This window comes from Salminus brasiliensis, chromosome 1 (assembly GCF_030463535.1).
Source record: "Salminus brasiliensis chromosome 1, fSalBra1.hap2, whole genome shotgun sequence".
NCBI classification, from domain to species: Eukaryota; Metazoa; Chordata; class Actinopteri; order Characiformes; family Bryconidae; genus Salminus; species Salminus brasiliensis.
Window position 1 is genome coordinate 59,301,457 of NC_132878.1, and position 26,991 is coordinate 59,328,447.

A 26,991-nucleotide genomic window follows, 5' to 3' on the forward strand; every position below is an offset into this window, starting at 1 on the left:
AAGTCATTATTATTAAAAGACAACCCTGATCCCAGATCAGTCGGCGCTCGCTCCTACACTGACGGGAATTCAGAAAACTGGTTCGGATCTCACAGCAAAACCGTGCACGACACACGGGAATCGTCCTTTTCTACTTTTACACTGAGCTTAAATTTATATATAGCGTAAAAACGAAATCTAGACTAGTCCACCTTCCACCCAGGCGAGGGGCATGTCAGTGTGTCGCTGACAGATCGAGCTAGCTGGCTATCAGCAGCCTATCAGATATGAGGGGAAAGACGAGTCGTTCACTGCTGTCACGGAGCGAGTCTCAGTCTGCAGGGTAGGGTCGGACACATGAATGCGATGCCGAACAAAACGAAAAAAGACAAGGTAAGTTGCTTTTTTCACAGTTTTTCTTTAGGTCTGAACGCTAGTTATCGATCCGCGATAAGCGTATCTTAGACTAAGGAGTCTGCAAGCAGACAAAAGCCCCCCTAAACACTGCTCAGGAGTAGTGGGCTTCATCTGCCCAGGTCGGTGGGGCGTAGTGCTAGCGCTAATGTTGAGACACCCGCTAACGCCAAGTTTGTCTACCTCTCACTTTAGCTAGCTAGCTGTGTATTATGTGGACGCACTGAAGCACTAGTTTAAAGTTTATACTAGCTGCATGTAGTCCAGAATTAAAAAGCTGACCAATTTCAAATGATATTCTTAAAGCCCATTGTGGTGTTAACTAGCTAAGTCTGCTGAGTTATTTAGCTAGTGCTAGCTAGTGCTAGCTAGCTACCGTTATAGTCCCCTGATGCGGAACAGCTCAGCCTGTCAGCTAGCCTGTTTAGCTAGCTAGTGCTAGCTGTTGCTAGCTAACATTAGAAAATTGCAACATTGCTGCAGTGTTTTTCATCTGTACAGATAAGGCAGTGATGTAGCTAGCTGCTTTACTCAAAATTATATGCCACATTCACGGCCATGAATGTAGCACTAACTAGTGTTAGCATTGCTGTAGCTAGCTAACTAGCTAGCTAAATGTCTAGCTAAATGTCTAGCTAGCTAGCTGCTCCCGTTGATAATGTGGTGGTCTAATTTAACGGTCCGTTTGACTTTGCATACGGTTGAACACGATCAGCAGTTATATATGTGTGTTTTCTTTATTTATTTCTTTGTTTTGCCTTATTTGAGCATATCGGGAATTATACTCATGCCTTATTCCTGTTTGTAGGATTCGCCAAAGTCGGGCAAAGTCGGCAAAACTGCAGGGCAAGAAAACTCGGATCATGAGGTAACGTTAACCTAATAACCTTAACCAGGCATGTAGTTAGGGAACCTTGCTAGGGCTAGTTCAATATTATTCTGTACTGGTCTATGTGACCAACCAGTACTCCACTCTGTGCTACTGGGTAGGGCCTCCCTTTGCTTCCAATGCAGCCTCGGTTCTTCAGTATCGATTCCCCAAGATGTTGGAACGATTCCTTTGAGATTCTGGTCCCAGGTGACATGATGGCATCACACAGTTTCTACTACATCCACAAATAGTGTATAGGATTCAGTATAATGTGACTGGGGAGGCCACTGCAGAACCCTGCACTCTGAATCGTCATTTTCATGAAACCAGTTTGACGTGACTTCTGCTTTGTGACGTGCGTCATCTTGCTGGAAGTAGTCGTTAGAAGATGGGTAGGTTAATAGGTAGAAGAGGGGTAGATTGTGGATATGAAAGGGGATGCAGATGGTCAGCAGCAATACTCAAATAGACTGTGGCATTTAGGCAATGATTGATTGGCATTAATGGGCCCAAAGTGTGCCAAGAAAACATTTGCCACATCATTACACCATCTCCACTGTTGAGGCAACATTTTATTAATTTTGCCACTGTACGTCATGTCAGTGGATTCGAACCGAAGAGGTCAAGATGTGATTCATTATGTAGACTTTCAGCTTCAATTCAGGAGAATTAACAGAAATAATGCCCTGACCATTTTTACATACTCCACTCATTTTTCTATAGACTTAAAAGTAATATGACAAACCTAATCATTATAAATATAAATATTCTTTTTAATACACTGCACTGATTTACATTTGTTGACTGCCTGAAGTCTGAAACCCATGGACATCACTTAAAGCTGATTTTCCACTGTTGAGATTCTTTGCCACGCCTTTACTGTGGCTTCATGGCTTTAATTTTGTCCTCAGTAAGTGAAAAGCGTCCTCAGTTGGATTGTGATGAGATAACAGACTCTGCCACTGAAGAACACACATTTCTTTGTCTCATGAAGCTCTTGGGTTTGCTTTGTTTGAGCCATTATCCTTTTGTTCGGTAAGCATCAGTCTATTAGTTTTGCAGCTTTTGACTGAACCTGAGTAGAAAGTGTAGCTCTGTACACTTTAGCATTCATCCTGCTGTTTCTATCAGCAGTCACATAATCAGTAAACACCAGTGACCCAGTTCCATTCACCAGGCATACATACGTGCCCATGCTATAACATCCCAGCCTGTGCCTTCATCTTGTTTGATAGATGAGGTTGTATGCTTTTGTCCATAAACTCTTGCTTTCCTTCTCTGCACTCAATTCTTGGTTTCATCTGTCTGAATCTTCTTTCAGAACTGAGACTTTTTATAGAATCTCTAAATTGAGTCTGTGACCTTTCTGTTCTTGAATATTACCAGTGGTGTGCTTGTGGTAAACCCTTTGTATTTGCATTCATTAAAGCATCTCTTGATTGTTGACTTTATTGTAGACTACCTCCTTGAAAGTGTTCTTTCGTTTGCATAGTCACGTCTTAGACCACATGGTAAGAGTTCCAGCTACCGAATACAAATTCAACACTTGGAATAATTTCCAGACCATTTATCTCCATAATTTGTCAGGCAATAATGAGGGAACAGGCCACACCTGGCTGTGAAGCTGCTTATCAGTTGATAGGCCAGTTTCTTTGGAGCCTGTGAAAATAGAGAGACTATGTTTTAAAAAGGGAAAAAAAAGGCTGCGATTCCTAAACAATAAATATAATATTTTTGTTAAACCTTTTGAATTTTCAAACACATCTTGATTGCTTCATTTCTTATTTGTCATGGTGGCATGCAGAAGCTAAATAACTGAAATTATCACTGTCCAAATACTTATGGACTTGACTGTAATTTTGTCTGAACTTTACACATTTTTGCTTAAATGTTGCTAATCGGTCAAAACATGTTTGTGCCTGTTACTTTTTCCTCTGGAGCTGTAAAGCTGGTAAAAAATTGACACTGACATCCATTGCTTTTTAGCAATATTGGCTTCATATGTCCAAAGCTAAAGATGTAGTCTGACACGTTATGTTGTGTATAGTGTTGTGGGCAGGTCTTTAATATTTTACCGCTAAAGAAGCCATGGGAACGTTAGCCACACTTCATATGTTATGAGAAGCGAGAAAGAAATGTGTGAAAAGCCCCACAGTATAGGTGTAGCCCACTAATCAAATGTTAAGCCATAGTCAAAAACAGCCCTTAGTTTCTGCCCTACCATAGACCATTTATTTCTGTTTCATGCGTGCAGACGTGCTGCTGAACTAAGCTTAAACGGGCTGATTCTTTAAGACTATATGCCCATAATATGATGCTTTTTCTTGAACAGTATGAGATGTCCACCCTCACATCACCTAGCACATTTAATTTAATTTAAAAATGTCTTGAATGCTAAGCTAGCCATTATGGTTAGTGTGCTAGCCTTGAAAAGCTGAATAGTTAAGATATGTAGTAAAGACTTTTTTTAAATTATTATTTTAAAGCTTGATGAATCACTTGCAGTTCATTTTTAACACTTCCCTGCATTACAGCCCAGTGTCTCCCCCCCCCCCCCTTCTGTACTGTGCAGGTTGATGTCTGACTCATGCAGTTCTGAGCCTTCAGATGTCTGCTTGTGGAAACTTAACGACTTGCATAATATGTCCAAAAGTATCTGGTCTCCATAGACTCCATAGAAAAACGCTGGACATGAAAAGCTAAATAATGAGAAGAAACCTGACTTGTTCTCTCCTCTTCTTCTTCTTCTTTTCCTCTCCTCCCATTAGGGATCAAACAGGAAAGGCAGCAATAGCGTGCCACCCACCACACAGCTGCTGAAGGGGAAGCAGTCTGGATCCCAAGCCCCTGTCAAAAAGGAAAAGAGACAAAGCTCCTCTCGCTTTAGCCTCAGCAATAACAGGGAGCTCCAAAAACTGCCTGCATTCAAAGGTAAAGCTCAATAGGTTTATGTGGATCTACATAAATAAATCTTTCAGGCAAACCAGTGAGAACAATCCACTCGCTCTGCTAACCTCAAACAATAGACTTGAAATGTAACAGGCAGCTAATGGCACTCTCTGCATCACGTCTTTTCAATATGAAATTGCTTTTTAAAAAACATTTTTAATGGTGTAAGAAATGAGCAGAAAGTAAGAGCTGTACGGATCTGTTAAAACGCTAGATGGCCTCTTAAACAAAGACTTGCCAAACCCATATTGCTGTGGACTACACTCTGGCTTCTCCACAGCATCATCAAAGGATAGCAGAGGTTTTACAATGTAGGCTCACTGTTGTTCTTTGCATAGCGCTTGAAATACCTGGGATATTAATGAGTGTGTGACTCTGTTCAGTGAACGAGATGTTCTTAACCAAGCCTGTGTACATGTCTTATCTAATTCTGAACAATAGATATGGTTGAACACATGTGACCCAGTTGGACTGCAGGCTGTACGTCAGTGTTGCTGAGGGCTTTAAAAAGCTGAACAGAAAGCAATAAACTGTAAAGCAGAACTTCAATTTAGCACTTAAATGCCACATTTTAACAAAGATTCTTGAAAGCTATTGACTGAGGTGAGGTTGATGTACTTGTTCTGTGTTTTTTTTTTTTTTTCTAATGATCCATATGAAGTTGAAATACTTATTAGTAATTACTAGTGACTTGATAATAACTTGAAATACTACTAATTAATATGACCTGCTGAATACAGGATTCGCAGTGGTTTTCTTACTTTCACCAGAACATGCTTGCCTTTTGATTAGGGGTGCACAGATCAGTTATACAGTTATACAGTTATAACAGTTATAAGTGTAGCTAAATTGATAAGGGAGAGTAACCAAACAGCACTCAATGTTTAGAACAAAATAAATGCTTCATCATATCACTTGGGCTTATTTAAATCTGAATGGTCCAATGACAATATTTCTTTAGACATTTTTCTAGCCGTACAAAATCTTGCAGTGTTTCTGACAGATTAGTGTGTGTGTGGAAGTGTAGACTGACGTTGCTCCGAATTCACCTTAAAAACAATATTAATGGCATGCATATTTCCAATAATGGAAAAGTCTTGCTGACCTGATTGGGGTGTCTTTTACATATGGCTGAATACATTTAAATAAAGCAGAATTATGCCAGTTTGGAACAAGCTGAGGACCAATATTAACAGGTCTACATCTTTTTATGCTTGATGCATTTTTATTTGTTAGAGCAAAAGGAATATGAGGCATCTTGGGACCTCCTTTAAAACTCAGTTATGCAATTGAAAGCCATGAAATCGACCAGTAGACATAAGTGGATAAGACTATGTCCTGGATTTATTTCAAGTGGCTATATTTGGAGCTAATCCTGAGAACTTTAATTCTCCAGTCCTTATGTTTCTGGGTTTGCTGATACCAACAAAATGGGCAGGGCACATTGTCTTGCTGTCTCTGTAAAACCTGTGAACTATGGAAACATGAGACTGCGTACTGTTTATTGCTCGTAGTTTGTTGTTCTTGGTTAAACTTTTGCATTCATTAGAAACTATTAGTCAGAGACATGTTTAAGTAGGAATCCTGTAGGAATAGGAACAGAAATAAACATTTTCAGAAGTGAAAGTGAAATAATTCAGTAAATTAGTCTTGTCTGTAGCTCTATACTAAAAAAGCTGACCGCAGTCATTGTTTCTCATAATGGGTTTCTGGGTCTGCCCTTTTGTTTAATTCGCTGAGTATGAAGGTTTAGAATCCAGCTGACCGGAACAGGGTTTGAGGTCCATACTAAGTGTCCTCTTCTCAGTTCAGATCAAGTTGAGGGTTTTGTTTTGACTGACCAGTAGGACAGACCTGCTTGACCACAGCTTCAAATGTTTCCCTCTAGCGGTGAAGTTTTGCTTTGTCCTGATGGTAAATATTAAATTACACCTGGACACACTGCAGGACTTATTTATTTGTATTTTATGAAGGACATTATAATATAATACAGATAATGAGATCCTGCCTATTTTATATTTACTGAGATTCTGCCCATTTTACAGAATTGGTCATCTTTTAGTAACACAGCACAGGCACTAATGGATTTATCCAGACTAAAACACCATACCCTTTTTAAACACATCCACCTATTCTGGCTCTCCGGTCGTGAAATCTTGCAGAATATCTCCTGAACAAATGAGACTTTAAATCCAAACAAACATGTTCAATGGCCACAACTCCAATTACTGTGCTAGTTTTATTTTATAAATATAACATTTATATATGATAACAGTGTGGGCTTTGTAGGGAAGCCTTATATTTATGGTATAATTAATGTATGTTTGTTAAAGGTTAATACAAATCATCAACACTGTTTACGCAACTGGACAGCGAACATATTGGAAGGGTGAAGAATAGATTATTTACACCCCACACCACAGGATGACCTGAGAAGATTTTAGGACTAGCCTGACACCGGGATGCCTTCTGTGATCATTGGGAGGAGCAGAACTACCTGATTGTCCTGCAGTGTGTTCAACTTTTTGCTGACTGATTTATTTCTGCTCATTTTTTACATTATTTACAAATTGAATTTGTTTTTGCCTTGTCTGAATTCAAAGTGTAACTGCAGTAAATTGATGTGCCAAAGAAAACCCAGTGCTTGTAACACACATGTCAGCTGTCAGCTTTATTGTTTGGGGTGTTCATAATTTAAACAACTGTAGGTGGATACAGGTTGCAGCATAACCGATAAGGTTTTGGATGAATCCACTGTTGGCAGCAATTACTGCTTGATGAACTGTTGACGTCCGTTCTGTTTTAGTTCTGAATGTGCCTGCAAATAAATCCAGACTGTATTGCAGGGGCAGTTAATTCCTGTAGTGAAGTATCAGAACAACAGGAGCTCCTTTTAAACAGACTACAGCACAGATAAGCCTTTTATTGGAGGGGGGGTTGTGGACATGAGTCTCTTGTAATATATGACCCTGGATTGCAGTGTCCTCTCTCTCTGAAACATTATGTTCAGGTCATGTGCATTAATGCAGATCAATGACTCTCAGTGCTGTTTTTAGTCCACTCGAGTCAGTGTTGGCGTCAGACAGGGCAGAATGGGCTCTGGTACAGTTCAACTTGAGTACTGGCTAATCCAAGAACCAACCTACATTTGATTCTTTTTTTGATGCTGGGTTATCTTTTTTTTTCTACTTCATTAGAATTGCAGAAGTACATTTGTCACACTTAAATAAGCAAATCTTTCTTCGATATTTTGGACTTTACCCTTAATAATGGAGACTGTCTCCTCACAAATGCATCTGAAACAAACCTTTCAGGCTGTGATGTGGCCTAAATTACCCTGTCACTCAGTAGCAGAGAGCTGGTGTCCTCCTCTTCTTGCACAGCATCATGTGCATTTCAGCTCTGATGAGGCGACATATGGCAGCTGCAGGCCCGCTGCTAAAAGCGAGCTGATATGTGGTTTCCTGTCAGCACTTAACTTTTTCAGTGCGGTTGCCTGTTTGTTGTGCATGTGGGGAAATTATGTCACAGTGGTGCAGCAGCAAAATGCAGCAAACATTGGTAAAAGTGTCTGGGTAATTCTTGCTAAAGAGTTCCCCATGTGTGTGAAAATGTCTTATGAATTCGCTGACTGCAGCAAAATCTCTAAAGCTATATATGTCATATTTTTCATGTCCTTATCAAGTTTTTTGTGTATTTATTTATTTATTTATTTATTTTTTAGAAACCCCCCTCTGATCCGGGTCTCCTAATGCTAACTATCGACCGATCCAATCTGATCTTTGTGTTTCTATAAACAATACAGACCCACAACGTGGGTAAGATGTGCTAATAATAAATGATAAGCAGTTTCTATAATCAGACTAAATTCTGAACTGATTTACTGTGATTGGACGCAGCTTTTTAAACGGCTGATTTAAATTCTGCCATGTTTAGTATCTTTATAATTCAGTGGGACTGACCTACCTGACCATTCAGCTCCCAGTTCCTTTACAACTCTGCACTGTTGTCACTGCGATTATGAATGATCAGAGCTGGTTTAGAACCAAAGAAAGGAGTGTGGTTCTCTCTGGGATAACAGCACATTTGCGCCATGCTCTGGTTTGGTTTCTAACCAGGCGTAATTCAAGAGTAAAGACTGTGCAGGAGTAATTATATCTTCCCAAATGGAGATAACTAAATAGAATGTTTGTCGTTGCACAACTACAACCAAACTGTGTGATTTTGGCAGTGTGGAAAAAAGCTGCAGAAAGTAGACAGCCTTATTAAGGAACAGTGAAGAGTTTAAAATCATCCTCTTCTGACATAATAACTAACGCACTCTTTTAGCTTCGGCTCTGTGAGCTGTTTGTTTCTCTGGCACGTTTACTGCAAGGCTCTAAGCTAAAGTTTACCTTGTTCACAAATTTGAATAATTTCCTCATTCCATCTTAAATAGTACAGCAGGTATGTAACTAAGGTGGAATGGAAAGTTAACATTAGAAGACAACTTTTAGCTTTTGTTTTGGCTGCTAACTGGCCACCACACTCACAGATGAACTCTGTCTAGGGTGGTTTTACAAAAAATTAGAAGTTTGGCCCATTCAGCAGCTGAGGATAATCTCTATTAATGGCACCTAGAGGATGCCAGATGGCACTCTGCTACAACGAAATTCGGGATCGGAACCTTAAAGCCAATACCTGATCCATTAAAAATGCCTGAATCACTGAATTGGATCGGGACATCCCTATTTATTTATTTATTTATCCCCTCCTTCCTTTCCCCTCCAACTGATTTGCATCAAAATACTATAGATGTATTGAACCCCACCATGCAGTCCAGTGCCCCAACCCCCAAGTAATGCTGTAAACGTCTGTAATATTTGTAGAAGCAAATCTTAATCTTTTTTTAAAAAGTTGACACAGTGGCTTAGATGATGATGATGATCAATATTACTATTACTACCAGATTCAAGTGGCAAAGGGAAAAACAAGTTTTTATATATGCAAATGTGCATCAGCAGTCATATCCATGGAAATATGTAATCTGCATCCCTATTACTGTTATTTTTTGCCTTACTAAAAATGTCAGCCCAACAGGACAGACCTGTTCCATTCCACTTATTAGAGATGTTATTTGAAAGTTTCTTTGACGTGGGAGTACAACGGTGGAAAAGGTTAGCGGAAAGGGGTGTGTGTGTGTGTGTGTGTGTGTGTGTGTGTGTGTTTTTCATAGCAAAAGTCCCACCCTGTTTCAGACTGGACGGCCAATAGAAAGCCTTCTGAGCTTGCAGGCCCGTGGCCAAGTCATGTGATTCTGCTCAGCCAGTCACTGGTGTCTTCTTGGTGGATGACATCACTAGCTAGCTGATTCCCTCTAGCGGCAGTGAGGCTTCATTTTCTGCTGAGAGTGCTGGTGCTGAAATGGAGGCTAGGTCCTCGTCTTAGCTGAGCCAGCTTCTCCCGCCGTTGTGGACAGATAGATGTTAACATGCTCTAAGGAAGAGAGCAGGATGGTTTTGGATGCACCAAGCTCAAACGGGCCTTTTCAGCCCGTGGCCCTCATGCACTTTAGAGGTGAGCCGTTCTATTTCATTGTCCGTAGAGGGGGTAGGGGGTGGGGAGGTAGGGGTAAGAATGTTGCTATGCACCCGCTGTGTTTGCTGTAGTGGAAAGATTTTTTTTTTTTTTGGTTGTAGGTTATAGAAAAAATGGGATTTTTTCAGCTTGCTTGTAAGAAAATAGTCTGGTTTGTCTGCCAGGGTTAGGTTCTGCTTGTGTTTTTTTTTTTTTCGGGAGGGGGGGGGGGAGCTGAAAGAGTAGCACATGTTTCAAATAAACAATTGAGGAAGCCTTAGTTGGAGCACGGTTGAAAATATTAGCAAGAAGGTGGTGGTGGTGGGGGTTGGAGCTGTTTTACTGTCTTCTGCCTCTCCCATCCCCCACTGAGACTGCCGATGTCAAAGGAAGTGAGGTCACAGCTTGGGGAAGTGTGTGTATGTGTGTGTGTGTGTGTGTGCGTATGTATAGAGGGGGACTATCCCTCTTATCCTTACAGTTACAGGGCGTGTTCCTTGTTGTTTTCAAAGAGGAAAAGGTGTTTACACTTTTCTCAGTGCAACGCAGCAGTCCTTTTATAAATGCTACAAACAGTGAGCGTTTTAGTGACCAGTCAGTCCAGTGTGCTGCTTATGAATGTTGCTGTATCTCTTTTCCTTTGAAAGTGGTCAACAGTGTCTGTGTGAATGTTGTACCCAAAGAAAGTTTATAATGATCAGAACTATATTCGTGTTCCCTTTTAACACTGTGTAGCTTACATTACTGCAAAGAAAGCAAATGGTAAATGTAGTTTGTACCCTGCTTGCTACTAGACCCTTTATCAAGTCCTACAATTCTGTGTGTTTTGTTAGTGGGAAAATGTGCAAAAGTAAAGCTACATTTACTGCTGTGCAAAAGTGAGTCAAGCTGTCCGACATGTTGACAGCGTCAGAGCTGCAATTATGGCCAGGCGCCTTTATGAACTAGCACGTAACCCCTGGCATATGAATGGACTTTGATCTCAGTTTTAGCAGCCATGTTAAAGCAGTTAATAAATCAGCATTTTATCACCTTAGGAGTATTCTCTGCCTGAACCAGACCTGGAGGATCTCATCCGAAGTTTGTTACTGTAATTGTCTTATTTGGAGGAATCAGTTAGAAGACCATCAAACGGCTCCAGTTAAAAATACAGCTGCTAAAGTTCTCACCCAGAGCTCACATCATCCCCATTCTGAAACTCTTACCAGTATTTTACAGAATACACTTTAAGACACTGATACTGGTATAAAGACCGTTTAATGGTGTCGAACCAGTGCATTTCACTGATGCTCTGCAGCAATGTGAACAGAGTGGAACTCCATGTTTTTAAGGGACTAGTCGATTACATGCTGCTCTTAAATGGAACCTGTTGACAGAGAGAGTTTAAAAAGCCATTATTTGAATCAATTAAATCCATGCTGAAAATACTCTTCATTTGGCCTCCATTTAAAACATTGTTTTTCTAGATCTACTGTACCTTTTATTCTGTAGTGGCACTAATTCTAATTTTACTTTGTTTAAAACAATACATCTTAAATATACAAACAAATGTATTAATTTAATGTAATGTAAAGCAATTTGACCTCTGTGTATGAAATGAACCTACAAATCTCTCTACAAAGGAACCTCTCTTGCCTAATATCGATCAGTGGTTATTTGGCATTTTTGGTGGGCAAACCAAAACAAATTTGAATTTTTAACTGGTAAACAGCATCTGTGAAGGGGACAACAAAAACATAGCAGGAATGATTTTAAAAATTCTCACAGCAAAAGACGATTATTACATTGTTGTGCCTACAACTGGACTGTCTTGACTTGACTTTTGTATGAGATAAGATGAGGGATAGCAAGACACAAACACTTACAAAAAGTTGATAAATTAGCAATATACAAACAATATAAATAATAAAAGTAAAAAGCTCCGAAGATCAAGTTGTAGAAAAGCTTTTTTGAAAGATTTGTCTTGGTCGAAGATTGCCCTGCCCTTGCAGGATGCAGCTCTTTTGTTTGAATCTTGGTCTATTCCCTCTCTGCGTAAGAATAAATAAGTATCCCAAACATTTCTTGTACACAAACCTAGGAGGATAATTCAGTGTAGCATTTTGAAAGAATAAGGAATATGGCCATGGATGTTGCTAAAACACAGTAGTGATGGTTGTGGTGATCAGGATGATTGTCATCTTAATGTCATAGGACTGAGCAAAACTCAAGTAGCAGACTGACCAGAAAGAAGACTCTCTTGCCATTAAAGGCAGTCCCTACATTTGCTTTTGGGGTCATGTTATTTTAAGAGCAAATTAACTGTTTGGGACTCTCTACAGTACTTGTCTTTCTACAATTACAGGTGTGTGACAGAAAGCTGGACTCAATCCCAGCGAAAAGCTATCAGATAATCTAGCCTTAGTGCTTGAGTTTCTGGGCTCCACTTCTTGGGCGAAAAAGGAAGCCACTGGTTATTATTCTTGATTTAAAAACCAGGCACTACTTCGAGGAGGAGGAGGGGGGGGGTTAAAGTGATAGCGTAAAACACCCTGCAAACTGTTCATAAATATTCTAGCTTGTTTTTTCTCCCCAGCCACTGAGCTAAACACTTCCACCCACACCCACTTTCATGTCAATGTGATTTGAGTTCATGAAAGAGTGAGTTTAACAATACACAAATTGCACGCTTTTCACTTTTGGCTAAATGTGGGTATTTGCCCGCTTTTTTTTTATTGCACTGTTTTTTTTGTTTTTTTTTTACATTGTCTGGGGTCTCTTGGCTGACTGTTTGGCATGTTAAATATGGGTACATTCTACATGTAGAGTACAACCCCTGCAGTTTTTTTTTTTTAACCAACGTACCCAAAAGAAGATGCGCAAAGGGGGGAAAAACAGGTCAAAATATAAATATATCTATCTGAATATATCTTTTTTTTTTTTTCTCCTCCCTTTCTTTCTGTAGATGTGCCCCCCGCGGAGCAGGAGAAGCTGTTTGTGCAGAAGTTGCGCCAGTGCTGTGTGCTCTTTGACTTTGTATCCGACCCGCTGAGTGACCTGAAATGGAAGGAGGTGAAGCGGGCGGCGCTCAGTGAAATGGTGGAATACATTACACACAACAGAAATGTCATCACTGAGCCCATATACCCAGAGGTGGTACACATGGTGAGTGAATACATCCTGGCAGAAATCAGTGCCGCAGCAGATAGTTGATGTACTGTGCCTCTACTTTGTGTTAGAGTTCTAACAGAGTAGATGCAAAGGATTGTCCCCATGAATGGTCACAGACACTGATTCTGTCACAAAATGCAAAGAGTCTGAGTAAATCAATAACCTGTGCTGTGTAGTGCTCAAGTCCAATGGGATTTTCAGTGGTGAATCTCCAGTGGTGGTTTGGGATTGAATTCCGACATGTGAACTGGCTCTGAAAATGTATTAAAACACATATATATATATATATATATATATTTCACCAGAAACTTGCATTAAGGCGCACAAACAACAGTCTGTATAGACCAATCTACTCTAAAAGGAACGGTCTGCAAAAAGGTTTTCAGACCCTTGCAAGTTACCCACATGTTTGAGACTCATCTTAAAGTTGATTCAGTTGATTTTCTTTTCTCATATAAAACATGGAAAAGGGTTTCACATTGCTTTATTTTTTTCTTTTATATTCCTCTCCTTATCCTGACTAGTCTTACAGTCCCTGTCATAGTAAAACGTCACCACAGCATGATGCTGCCACCACTGTGTATGACTGCAGAGATGATAATAATGATGATGCTCAGTGCCTGGTTTCCTCCACACACACGGTTGGGAATTGTGGCCAAATAGTTCAGTCTTCGTTTCATCAAACCAAAAAATGTTACTGCTTATGGTCTTACCACGTTCAGTATCTTTTGGTAAATTCCCAGGTTCCCAGGTCCCCCCATCTTCACAATACAACTCTGTATCCAATTTAGTGACCAGATGGGATCTTAGTTAACTGTCTGGCCAAGCCCATTTGACCCCAATTGCTCAGTTTGGTTGGATGGTCAGATTTGTAATTTTTTTTTAATAACACAAGAAGTCTTAAAAAAAAATATCATTTTAGTAAGCTTGTGGTGAATAGGATTCTTGCTTACTTTCAATGCCACAGAAATGTTTTTTGTATCCTTTCCCTGATTTGTGCCTTGACGGCCATGCCTTGCAGGTTCATTGGCAGTTTTCTCATGGCTTGCTTTTTTCCCTCAGATATGAACCATGAGTCATAAAGAGGACATTTTAAACTATGAGAAACATGCATTGTGCTATCTCTGCATGCATTAGTGCTAGAATAAAATACTTGCTTTCATTCCTAAAATGGATGGTGAACACATAATCCCTCCTTTATCTGCACAGTTAAGGATGAACTAATTCATGAATATTCTTTTTCTCATAGTCAATTTATGATTTTATGTGTTTGACAGAACTGACGGTCTTGTGGCAGAGCTGAATTTTTTTATTTTTTTTTCTTTCCTCTTTTTTCCCCTCAGTTAAACATGTCTCTTTAAATTTCTTATGGTGTCAATGTAATGCTACTTTTTCATCTCAAAGCTATTAAGGACAGTTGACTCTATGTACTGAAGTAGCATTAATATTTCACTAGCAATTTCAAAAGCAGTGCAGCAAAGGTAACTAAACATGACAAAAACATAACACAACCATGCTGTTCATTTATCAAGTCGTGTAATTCAGGGCGGAGACTAGGCCTGATGGTCAGCCATTTTAACTGTGATTGTTCAGCCTGTTAACATTCTAGCATCAAGTCTGAAAAGCTTTCAGTTATGTTCATTTTCTTTTTTTTTTTTTTTTTTTTTTTTTTTTTTTTTTTTAAACATGACAGGGTCTGACACATTTGTTCGTCATAAACATACAAAAACAAGCCTAAAAATGTACAGTATAGTGAAAGCATTGATTAATGGCCTTGGTCAAGAGACCATTTTACTCCAAGTAATAACACTTAAATATGTGCTACACACTCTTGAGGCTTGATAGGTTCTTCATATTCAGATTTAGAATCTGAAGCACTGTTTGAAGTAGGATGCACCAGAGCTAACTTGCAAATGTCATAACAAAGGGTTACATTTCTGGTAAAGTACAGTGTCAATCTATTCTTGTTTAAAGTTGTGTGTGTGTGTGTGTGTGTGTGTGTGTGTGTGTGTGTGTGTGTGTGTGTGTGTGTGTGTGTGTGTGTGTTACACTCCACAGTTTGATTTTCCTGCTCCGACTTACCTGTTATGACTAATCTGTTAATTAATGGTCACAGGAGTGAATACTTCTGGTTTAGGTGCTTCCCAAATTAAACTTAAAAATGTTAACGATACATTGAAATCATGACTGGCATTCCTAAAAGGGGATATCAAAAGCTGGAGCCAGTGTTGTTGGCAGTTGATTTCAAATGTTTCTTACCTTTCCTTTTATGGAGCCTTTTTTGTTTGGCCAAGGGCTTTTCATTTAGCAAGAGTGATTTAGTGTACCTGGCCAAAGCTTCATGGTGCCAACATTGGCCATTTCAGTGCTGAATAACATCCCTTTGATATTTATCAAAGACCGGGCTTCATGTTCAGCAGGAACACACTGCTGATCGAAGTGCAAATTGACTCATTCTTCTGATTCTGCTTGTATTTGATCAGCGCAGGAGAATAAAAAATGCAAAGCCCTGCAAAATCACCATGATAATATACTCTCACCCTAGAGTTCGCTCATCCCACTCCCTTAAGAACGTAGACACTTTGAAGTTCTCTGCTTTTATCATCAAAGTGGAGAGATGAGTCTGAACCCTGAGGAGTGCAATCTTATGTTTATTTTCTGTGTGTGTACACTGTTGCCTTTGTCAGACCAGACAGTAATTAAGGTTCAGTGTGGTACAACAGAAGCGATTTATTAGACACTGAGATAATGGGCTTGCTTTGTCTACAGAGCTTATAGTAATAAAATAATTAGAATGTAAGCAAACATATTCATAATATGTCTGGGTGTTTGGGGGAAGTACCCAAACTTCACAGAAACGTCACACAAAGCGGAAAAAAAAAGTTGAGATAAGGTAAAAGTAACTTAAAGTCATTATTTTTGCTCCAGTACATTTTTGTGCCCTTATTTTGACCAAGCAGTTATGGACAGTTCCTGCAAGCAGTTCATTTATTAATTATGTTAATATTAAGTTGATTGGCTGATTGTCTCCAACTATAAATATTTACATACATATTTATATGGCTCTATATTTGTCTGTCAAGTGAAGCTCAGCTCTGTTAAAACATGTAGTCTTGAAGTCTCAAATTACTACTACGAACTAAGAGAAGATTGAACTGTTCGTTGTATACAACTTGTGGATGCACACAGAGCTTTTACAACATTTTAGTTTTTTTTTTTAAGTAGTAACACAAATGTTGACATCAAACGTCAAGGTCTTTTTTTTGCATTTTTTTTTTTCACAAACTTTCGCAAATGTCAATTTACCACTCTGAGGAATGTCACAACCATGTTATCCAAGTGATTACTTCTAACACAGATGTTAGAACAAATGAGGAAGACAATTTTCATTTGGAATACACTCAAAAGAAAGAACCACACCTTTGGAAGAGATGCTCCTCATGTGAAATAGACTTTGTTAGACATTTAAAGGGAAGGATGAAAATAATAAACATCATATAAGACAGTGGAAAATATGGACAAACATGGGAATATAATGAAGGGGGCATTTTATGCTATGAGAACAAGACTGTGTTGTATTTTTATGCAGCTCTTGTAAACATTTTGGTTCAGCTAAGTGTAAATAAATTAAGTATTATTTTTTCATGATGTGGCATTTTTACTTTTACTGACGTTTAAATACTCGAGTCAGGATCTATTCTGGGCTTGTTTGGGGGAGGGAGGGGCTTTCACACTTGACCGTGCATGCCAAACACTTCATGCAAACAGCTCATGTGATCTGGTGTAACGCCAACATCTACTGCACGACTACTGCAGTGACGATCTATTTGAGAAATGGCATGAATTCTGACACACTTGAATGCTGTTGTTTTTTTTTTATAGCTTTTTGCTTTGTTTCACCTCTGAAAAGTTTGTTCACATTAATTGTGTTTGCATAGTGAGATCTATAATGTGTTTACATTTGCAGTACTGCACAGATTAGTGCTTTCAATGTTCATAGGGGTTCTTCAAACCTGGTTCTAGTGGACTGGTCTCTGGTACAGTTGACAACTTCCCTGTTTAAACACACCTGATTCAGCTCCTCTGTTAATTGCCAGGTTTAGTGAATTAAATTTGACAGATTTGAAAAATTCTAAATGAAGTAAAAGCAATGTGCTCCAACAGGGTAGCTTGTGATGGGCAGTAAAAAAATAAAATTTATATTATTGCACACATTTGTGGTGTTGTGTGACTCCAGAATTGGTCTAGACTATACTGTCCAATGAAAAACATCTCTAAAATGGCTAATCTCTAAAAACTTAAAGGAGAAGGTAAAATGTTTTCCATTACCTCTGAATAGAAGTTATTTCTATTGGTCTGGTTCTCTGTTATTTACACCTTACCATCTCCATTGTTGTCCATTGTATTATTATTATTATTTTTTTTTTTAAACAATCATTTGAACCCTGTAAATGCTCCCTACATTTACAGGGTACAGGAGCATTTACAGGGTTCAAATGATTGTTTAAAAAAAAAAAAAAAAAATCTGACAACAATGGAGATGGTAAGGTTTTAATTGGGCATCAGTGATGCACAGTCAAAAGTTTGGGCCCCCTAGTCAAATGACACATTTTGTTGATTTTCTAATAACATGTTTGGGTGGGGAATTGAGGTATTTCATGTGCATAAGCAGTATCCATGCTTTAGAATTTGCAGATTTGTGTAGATATGTTCACTTTTGTAAATCAAAAACCTGTCATTTTGACCCAGGGTTGCTAAAACCTATGCATAAGATTGTACATTCCGCTGTATATCTCCCCATCATTGCATAGAGAAGCTTACAAAGGCAGTGCAGTTTTCTGTTTCTGTGGTTGTGACCGAGGTGCATGCTTATTCATTTTGTGGGCACATTTTAAGTGAAGTGCAACTTCTCATGTTTCTAGCATCTGCTAGGGCAGTGGTTCTCAGTCCTGGGCTGCACCAAAAATAAATAGTATGTCAGAAATGGTACACTACCATTAAAGGTGGATGCACTACAATGGTATTTGTAGTATAGTAGTACCTGGTTTTGGATGCAGCCTTGGGTCTTGCAATACATCTTCCCACATTGCACATATAAGAGTTTTCTCTGTTCCCTGCATACCTGATTCAGTGAATGAACTAATTTAGAAACCATTCCTCAGGTAAACTGGGTGTGTTTAAAGCTACTGTACTACAGTGTTGGTGGCTTGTTTAGCTGCCCAGAGTTTTAAGGTTGCAGGGTGATTGTGGACAGTTTGGTTTTCGGTAGCTCTGTATTTATTATGTTTGGCTACATGTAGAGGTGTGCAGTATGCCGATATAATTTGACATGAAAAACAATATGCTTTTCCAAGCGTGTCATGAATATCCTATTAGACCAATTTCATTGAGTTTTAATCATCATTGTACAGTTTTTATGGTAGTTTTGAAAATCGAACATCATGTGTATTTTCTGTTTAAGTGTCACAATAAAGATCATGTAGTATGGAAAATGTCTTTAAATATTGTGACTTCATAGGTTTACCACATTTTCCACTGTTGACTGTGTTGTTATTCTGCCTGATTACTTTAGTATTAATATTATTGTTAATGTTCGTTTTTGTTTGTTTTGTGCAGTTTGCAGTCAACATGTTTAGGACATTACCGCCCTCGTCCAACCCAACAGGGGCAGAGTTTGACCCAGAGGAAGATGAGCCTACGTTAGAGGCTGCATGGCCACACCTGCAGGTATATGTACATGCATACTCTCATACCCTCAACAGCTATCCACACTACACCACTTGCTCATTTTATGCTCTCTCTTTCCTTCCCCAGCTTGTCTATGAATTTTTTCTGCGATTTTTAGAGTCCCCAGACTTCCAACCAAACATAGCCAAAAAATACATAGACCAGCGATTTGTAATGCAGGTATGGGCATTAAGTGTATTTCTACTTTGTTTTAAGTAGTTGTTTTCAAGTTTCAGCTAAACAGGAAGTGCTCTAATTATAGTTTTGTTTTTCAGCTGTTAGAACTCTTTGACAGTGAAGACCCTAGGGAAAGAGACTTCCTGAAGACCACTCTACATCGTATTTATGGGAAATTTCTGGGCCTTAGAGCATACATCAGGAAGCAGATCAATAACATATTCTATAGGTAAGGCTGTAGAAAATAGTGTATATTAAAGGTGTCTGTTATCTGGCAGCCTCTTTTATTCTCTAACTCACTGATTTCAGGTTCATCTATGAAACTGAACATCATAATGGAATAGCTGAGTTACTGGAAATATTAGGAAGGTATGCTTCTTTTTTCATAAGCGTTGCTGTGTTTTATCCATACATCAGTGTTTCGTTCTCTGGTAAAACTTGAGATGATTAGTAAGAAGTGTTACACCTCTCTCATTTTTCAGCATAATCAACGGATTTGCCTTACCGCTGAAAGAAGAGCACAAGATTTTCCTATTGAAAGTTTTGCTGCCTTTGCATAAAGTCAAGTCTCTCAGTGTTTACCACCCACAGGTATGTTTTACGTGTCATCTGAGCCTTTGCTGTCTGCAGATAGCGTCTCTAGTTTTGCTGTACGCGATGGAATGTTGTGGAAAATAGTGGTGCACGAGGCATCCCCACAACCCACACAGTGTGGGAGAGCACCACACGAGGACGTTAAAAGTGATTCTGAGCAGCTTTGTGTCTGTAAATACATGTAGACTTAAAGTTGTGGTTCCGTCTGTGCTGTGAAGTCACCACACTGTCTTTTGTTTAGTCAGTCATTTAGATTTGTTCTGAACTAATATAAAAAGTAATAAGTATAAAAATGTGACTGAATGCGTTTTGATGGCTCCTCCCCTAGTCCACAAAAAAAGCTTAAAAACGGGAGAGAACGGTACAGCACCGCAATGCAAATGATCTCCCTGTGTCTGTTCTGTAATTGGTGACCTAAACACTGGCTGGTGACACCATTAGAGTAATGTTGATGGAACTCACGCATGCATTATAAAATGCAAGAAAGTAAAATCTTCACAGCATTATGCCAACTACCTTTTAAACAAATTGGACAAATTTAAAATTTGAATCATTATTCTATAAAAACATTGTTGCCTGAAAGGAGGAAAAAACATTCCTAAATGAAACGACAACAAAAATGTGAACAATTCCTAAATACTACAAACACATTGTGTTTATTTGCACTTTCAGTTTTTCATGTAACTATTTATTTCCGACAGCAGCAACTACACAGGAAAAGTCTTCTGTTACCTAGTAATTTAATATAGGTAGGAGGTTGTGATTAAATACCAATATGTTACCGTTGCTGTCTGCATAATTGTTGTTTTCTCTTTGTGTTTTCTCTGTAGCTGGCATACTGTGTGGTACAGTTTTTAGAGAAGGACAGCACCCTCACTGAGCCGGTATGTTCGCCTCTTTGTTCACAGTTTTACTCACCAACTGTTTGACACTTTATAAATAGGCAACAAAAGATGGCTGTATGCAGAGAATATGCCTGTTAGGTGTTAGAACTCATTGAATGACCTATAGCCTTCTTGTTGTTGGTGACTGACTCTGTATCTGAAATGTGATCTTTGTTGGAACTGGGCAGTAAAGCATACCTTCTTTGTTAGTATTGATTTGTTATCAATTGATTTGCATATTATGCATGTTTACTTATTTTGTATAAAAATAAACTTTTACATTAATGTTTATAGTTTTCACCAAGTGCTTTGTTTGGTACTTTATTTTTACATTTTTAGGATTTATTTATTTATTTATTTTTACCTACAGGTGGTAATGGCTCTTCTAAAATACTGGCCAAAGACCCATAGTCCAAAAGAGGTGATGTTCCTCAATGAGCTGGAGGAAATCCTGGATGTCATTGAGCCCTCTGAGTTTGTCAAAGTAATGGAGCCACTCTTCAGACAGTTAGCTAAATGTGTCTCCAGTCCACACTTTCAGGTCAGCCCACACTGTTTTTGAAATATTTTAATAAAGGGAAATATTGTAGGCGACAAGCTCTACAATTGTTTGCACGGTTTCATTTTCTGCATTTCACATCACATTTCAACCCCTATTATGTACTTTTGAAAGGTAATGGAAACCATTAAACATGGTGGTAGACAACATTTTGTAAACATTGAGCTGAATAAACTGAGTGACGCAGAGTTGCTTTGTTTGAAGAATGTAGGTGGAAATATGGGATTCCTAAATCTTAAAAGGAATAGCAGCAAAGGAAGCAGAACTAATGGAAGCATACTTTTGAGACTATTTGTTTTAATCTATTAGTGATTCATTGATTTTTTTAGAAACAGTTGTTAGTTGCAGCCCTCCTATGAAGAAAATAACATTTGTACAGTTGTTCTAAGAAATGTTTGAATGACCAGAGTTTAAATCTGAGCACCATTGGGTTTTTAGTGATATTACTTTATATGGAACCTGAGCAGGATTAAAAACCTGAGGATGTGTATATTTAAAGGTCAGATGTGTTTTTTATTTTATTTTTTTTTTATCTTCTCTATAAAGTCAATTATCAGGTAAAATAAAAATGAAATGAAATGAAATCTCCTGCCAAAATGAATAAAAACTATACTGTCGAGGCACGAAAGGCTTATTAGGCCCGCCAGATTTGATGCTGGGTTCAAAAGAAACTTGCTCAGCTAGATGATTGTTGTGTGTGCTGGGTCATCGTGTGCCCACATTTGTTTGTGTGTCAGACTTTGACATGCTGTATTACTACAGGTTGCAGAGCGGGCCCTGTACTACTGGAACAATGAGTACATTATGAGTCTGATCAGCGACAATGCAGCCAAGATCTTGCCCATCATGTTCCCCTCTCTTTACCGGAACTCCAAAACCCACTGGAACAAGTGAGTCAGATCTTCTTAAGCAGGCCGGATAACATACTTTCTTCTTGTACTGGGTGGGTTGCAGAGTGTTTTCAGAGAAGTCTTGTAAGAAGAAAAGCTTTTACTGAAACATCTATAGACTTTGAACAAAAATCATGGATCATGAAATGATGTGCCAAGTCAGATACATATCAGTGTATGTGGAATTAAATATGGTTTGCTTCTTAACTAACTTGAGCTTTAGAGAGATGGAGATTTAGAAGAGTACAGGCACTTAAAGTAAGAGCCTAAAAGCTACTGTGGCTGCTATTCATTTGTCGCTCGCTGTCTTCAAACGCAAACTGAAGACCCACCTCTTCCGAGAGTACTTGGACAAATAGTTCTATGGTCGCCTTATTGTATTGTGTTTAGCAATGTCTAAGCTTGGAGGTATCTTTTGAATTATTAGCCTATTCTAACTAGCTGAGGTTTTCTTGGGTAAATAGCAAAGCACTTTGTAAGTCGCTCTGGATAAGAGCGTCTGCTAAATGCCGTAAATGTAAATGTCTAGTCATTTAGGCACATTGGTGGCTTTAATGTTGTAGTTTCTTTAACAAACTTTGTTGGGTGTTATTTTGTGTTAAGTGTGTCCAAGTAAAATTACATAACCTTCTAAGCTTTCTCTTCTTGCATGCTTTCTTTCTTTCAGGACAATCCATGGGTTGATCTACAATGCGCTGAAGCTCTTTATGGAGATGAATCAGAAACTCTTTGATGACTGCACACAGCAGTTCAGAGCAGAGAAAAATAAGTAGGAAAACTTTCATTAATTTTGAACTCCTGTTCTGTTTTGATATATGCACACTCTTAAACTTACATGTGGGTTTTTTCTTTTGTGTCTTTTAGAGAGAAGATGAAGTGGAAGGAGCGTGAGGAAGCGTGGATAAAAATAGAGAACCTTGCTAAGTCCAACCCACAGGTGAGGTCTAGATTTGATTCTAGATATGCCATTTCAGTTTGTTGCTCTTGTCACTCACCGAGGGGGCCAAATGCCAGCACCAGTAAAACAGAGTATTTTGAGCTTGAAAATACTGATATGAAGAGACCAAACATGATATCAGTGATATCAACTTTTTGGCTAAATATTAAGAAGCAAGAGCATGTATGCCAAAAACTACAGAACTGTTCAGATCTGTTTCCCTTTGTCATAGTGGTTTGATATAGTATATCTTGTTTGTGCTTTTTCTAAGTAGACGGGGAGCATAAAACAAGAAATGAACAAGAAAGCTCTGAATACAAACAAGAAAGCTCTGAATACAGATCCCCCCCCTTTGCTGTGCAAGAGGAAGGAGTAATGAGAGAATAATGACTGCTGGTTTCAGCATTGAAGATTTGATTTTTTTTTTGATTGATTATGGCTTCATGTGTTCAGTGAGTTGTTCCAAAGGCTATTCTAAGCCTTCAGAGGGCTTATGATTTCTGGAATAAAACAATTTTGAATTTAGTAGAATTTATGATTGTTATCATACTTCTATGGTACAGTCATTTTTTATTATAAAGTCTTGATTGGTAAAAAAAAAATTGTCCAGTCTGGATATGGGTGAATACATCAATGACAATGAGCTCTCCTATAGTTTGGGACTTTGGGGCAAGGATGAAGGCCTGACATATCAGACTGGCCACCAACATATTTAGGACCAATCAACCAATAAAGTTCTGATTCCCTGAACATAGAACCAGTTTTCCCAAAGACACCAGGTTTTAATCAATTGTTAATGATGGAAAACAGCAAGGCTCTTTACTGGCAGTGTTACAGGTAAAGGTAAAATGCACATTACATGCTTCAAATCAGGGTTTAAATGTTTGTGTTTAAACTAGAACAAGCATAAATGTTATCATTGCACTAGAATGCCACAGTGGGAATAGCAGAAATAAGCATCATGAGTTTTGACATTTGGGGCCTGAACTGAAGACCTAGGTCTGACAGTCACAGTTTACCACTGCTAGAAACAATACTCATTTGGAGAAATGTACTGACACAGACCTGTTGTAGATGTTTAGCTACAGCTAATGACTGTTAAGGCTGCTGCATCTGAAACTTCCTCCTCAAGTGGTTTAAGTAGTGATTGAGCAGTCCATCTCCGATGCTGCATGTTACACTTGTTTGTTGCGTGATCAGATAGTCTGACCTGCCCAATTCATGTGAAGCGATGAAGTGTAAATAGGGTCTGTAAATCCAGGTATTAGCTTACGAAGTTTTGATGTCTGTCCATCTTAAAAATAATTAATTAGAAAAGGCACATAGCATACCATCTGTTTTAGTATACATCAGGATTTTTTTTTTTTCTGTTTATTTTTGTTAATTTGTTGGTGTCGATTTGTGTTTTTATAGTTCCTCATGTATATTGACTCCACCAACTTGGGCAGCCCAATGGAGATAGAAACAGATGGTACAATGATGGATGATGTCATGATGCTTAAAAAGACAGTAGAAGAGGAAGCTACTCCGGTAATTTACTCAGTGTCCTTAAATTATTATTTTTAAGTTATTATTTTGATCTTAAAATAGTGGTCTTGTTCTCAGGGTCTCAGGGTCTTGTCGTCTTTAATCAGGAGTATGTACTTTGGAACTTCAGAAAGTGTTTTTGAAAGAATTGGTACTTAAGAGGGCAATGTCATTGCTGGAACCTGTATTTTAAAGCATTGGTAGCATCTCATGGTCTGATTTTGGGGTTTTGTGTTTTTTTTTTTTGTTTGTTTTTTAAATGACTTTGCAGATTTACCAACATGAATATTTTTGTGCTTTAGCTTCAGAGGGACCAGCGGAAAGAGCGCCCCCTAATGCGCCGCAAATCAGAGCTGCCTCAGGACATGTCTACGGTAAAGGCCCTAGAAACGCACCGGCGCGCAGAGGAAATGATAGCCACTCACGACGGCCACTAAAGGACTAGAGAAGCCCAGACTCAGCCCAGACTCCTGTGGCCAGGCACAGCACGCCCAGTGCAAAGTGCCCCAGCATAGCACTGATGGCGGAAGCAGCAGCACGGGACAGCCTTGGTGTGGCCTGGAAAACACCCAGCTCTGCTCCCTTAAACAGCCTCAGTGACCCTCTCACCCAGACCCCTACGCTGGTCATCTTTCATCTCTCTCTCTCTCTCTCTCTCTCTCTCTCTCTCTCTCTGTCTCTCTCTCTGTCTCTCTCTTTCCTTTTCTGTCTTTTTAAAAGACCTTCTCAGGTGTACTTTTGCTTTTTTGTGGTCTTTTTCCACAGTGTTTTTTTTTTTTTTTTTTTTTTTTTTTTTTTCTTTTCTCCCCCACCTAGACATGTGCCTGCACTGGCGCTTTTTTTTAATCCCTTCCCACCATTAGTTATCATTATTCATTATTAAAATGTAGGTGCTAGGGTGGTAAACATGAACAGGTTGTTTTTGACACGGGAGCACTTGCAGTACAACTGCTGACCATTGTGTTAAGTTGAGCGAAAGCCTCTGTTCTTTTGAGGACAGAAAAGCACAGTTTTGGGTGGAAGCGTGTGTACATCTCTAATATTGTTTTTTCCTCAGTGCTAGGACACAGCTGCTATTGCCTCCAGCTTCGGCCCTCGGACTGGTGGTTTGTGTCGTTTTATGTGTGATGTTTGTTTTGAGTGTTTTCTTGTCCAGCAATGGGGACTGTAACCCAGCCAAGTGTCACTGGCAACAGAACTTTATTTTTCTTTTCTTTTGGAGGCTTCTGTCCATGATTAATATTCCTGTGTAGGAAGTAAGTTCTGTGTGCCAATTTTTTATTTTTTTTTTAAAGCTACACAGTACAGCTGGCAATACGCTCACCCAGCGCGAGCATGGAGGTTCAAACAGTGGTAAATAGTTTGATGCATCTCCTCCTCTGCGACCCTATATTTTACACTTTTTAGATGTCTGGATCCTGAATCCTCTGGGACCGTATAGATTCTGAACTGCAATACATTTTTTTTTAAACCTCAAATTATTATGTAGGGTCCCTGGGGCTTTAAGGCGCGTCATTACATATACAGTGATGATGGGATTCTGTTTTGTGAATGTTGATCAGAGCTAGCTGTGCACATGTTTCTTGGACGTCGCTTGGACTATGCATTCAAGCTCTCAAGACTAGTGCTTTATGGGGAGTTCTGCTCGCATCCAGATGTAAAACAAAAGCCTTTACTTGCATAGAGTGCCTTTTACACGTTGGAAGACTTTTAGAAAAATACCGTTCAGCTAGGATGGCTGTGAACTTTCTTGCCTAAAAGCCAAAAGTCTTTCATTTAGAAGCAATTTACCATTACAGAGTGCACCTAGAGCAGCTGGAAAAGATCTAATTTGCAAAGCATAAGCTAGAAGTAAAAAGATCAAGCTGTATGGCTGGTCTATGGCAGTGGCTTAAAGGGTCAAACCATGACTGTGGATGCTAAAGTAACTCCATGGACAACGTAGAAAGCACACACAAACTTAAGAGGAGAAGAGAAAGAAATGATAATTGTTGGACTCTGACTTTGAACCATCTCGTGTTGCAGCAGAAGAGTTTGATCTGCTTTAGTTTCTTTTGGTAGTCGTCAGTCTGAACCATTGTTTGAACTTCCATTCTCTGTTAAGTGACTGGAGCTGAGGAGAAGCTCCTTGCATTCTGGGGGTATTTGTATGTCTGTGTGAAGTGCTCGAAATGCTCGAAAGTTTGTTTTTTTTTTGTTTGTTTTTTTTTGCCTGCATTAGCTTGTTAATGTTCGATTTGAATGTGCAAACTGTAAATATAACTACCGTGATTCACATTTTCTCTCTGTCTTTTATTTTATTTTTTTATAAATTGTCTTAAATAATAACAATCTCCAATAATTTGTTTGTCGCTCCAGGTATCTCAGCTGTTTTTAAAGGGTACTGCGTTTGATTTGTTTCCATACTTACACTAGTGCTTTACAAGATGTAGTGTATTTTAGCACTACTGAAGTTCGTTTCATCCCTTCCTCTGCACACTGCAGCTTGTTTTGGTGACCAGTTTCCTGGATTAAATGGCTTTAAATGAAAAATCTCTGGAGGCTTTTTTTTTTTGTTTTTGGTTGTTTTTGTTTTGATTTTTATTTATTTTATTTTTATTTGGTTTTGGTTCTTTTAATTAAATACACATTTTGCAAAGTGTCCTTTTAGTATACCCCCCCTTACTAGTTTGCTTCATGTAAAGTTGTACATATGTACTTTCATGTTCTATCTATTCCTAAATGCTAGATCTTTGTACAAATTCTCATGTACAGATAAAGGCTTATTAGCAACCGCA

At 38.8% G+C, this 26,991-nt stretch overlaps 1 protein-coding gene across 6 annotated transcripts; it reads left to right on the top strand.

Moving 5' to 3' along the window:
• The first annotated feature begins 296 nt into the window (after positions 1-296).
• On the top strand, positions 297-26,991 carry ppp2r5cb (protein phosphatase 2, regulatory subunit B', gamma b). Of its 6 annotated transcripts, none has more exons than XR_011979929.1 (16): positions 297-372; positions 1,202-1,261; positions 4,033-4,195; positions 12,714-12,913; positions 18,536-18,646; positions 18,734-18,826; positions 18,922-19,052; positions 19,133-19,192; positions 19,306-19,414; positions 20,248-20,301; positions 20,672-20,842; positions 21,623-21,750; positions 22,418-22,519; positions 22,615-22,687; positions 22,962-23,139; positions 24,101-24,182. XR_011979929.1 is itself a non-coding variant. In XM_072683740.1 (16 exons), exons 1-16 carry the CDS (start codon positions 337-339, stop codon positions 24,649-24,651), a joined length of 1,743 nt encoding a protein of 580 aa, XP_072539841.1. In that variant the 5' UTR covers positions 297-336; the 3' UTR covers positions 24,652-26,991. The 6 variants fall into 6 exon arrangements, 5 of the variants coding, with proteins under 5 accessions (XP_072539841.1, XP_072539860.1, XP_072539849.1 ...); XM_072683740.1 differs by lacking the exon at positions 22,962-23,139 and adding an exon at positions 24,517-26,991 and having other exon boundaries at positions 24,101-24,217; XM_072683759.1 differs by lacking the exons at positions 22,962-23,139; positions 24,101-24,182 and adding an exon at positions 24,517-26,991.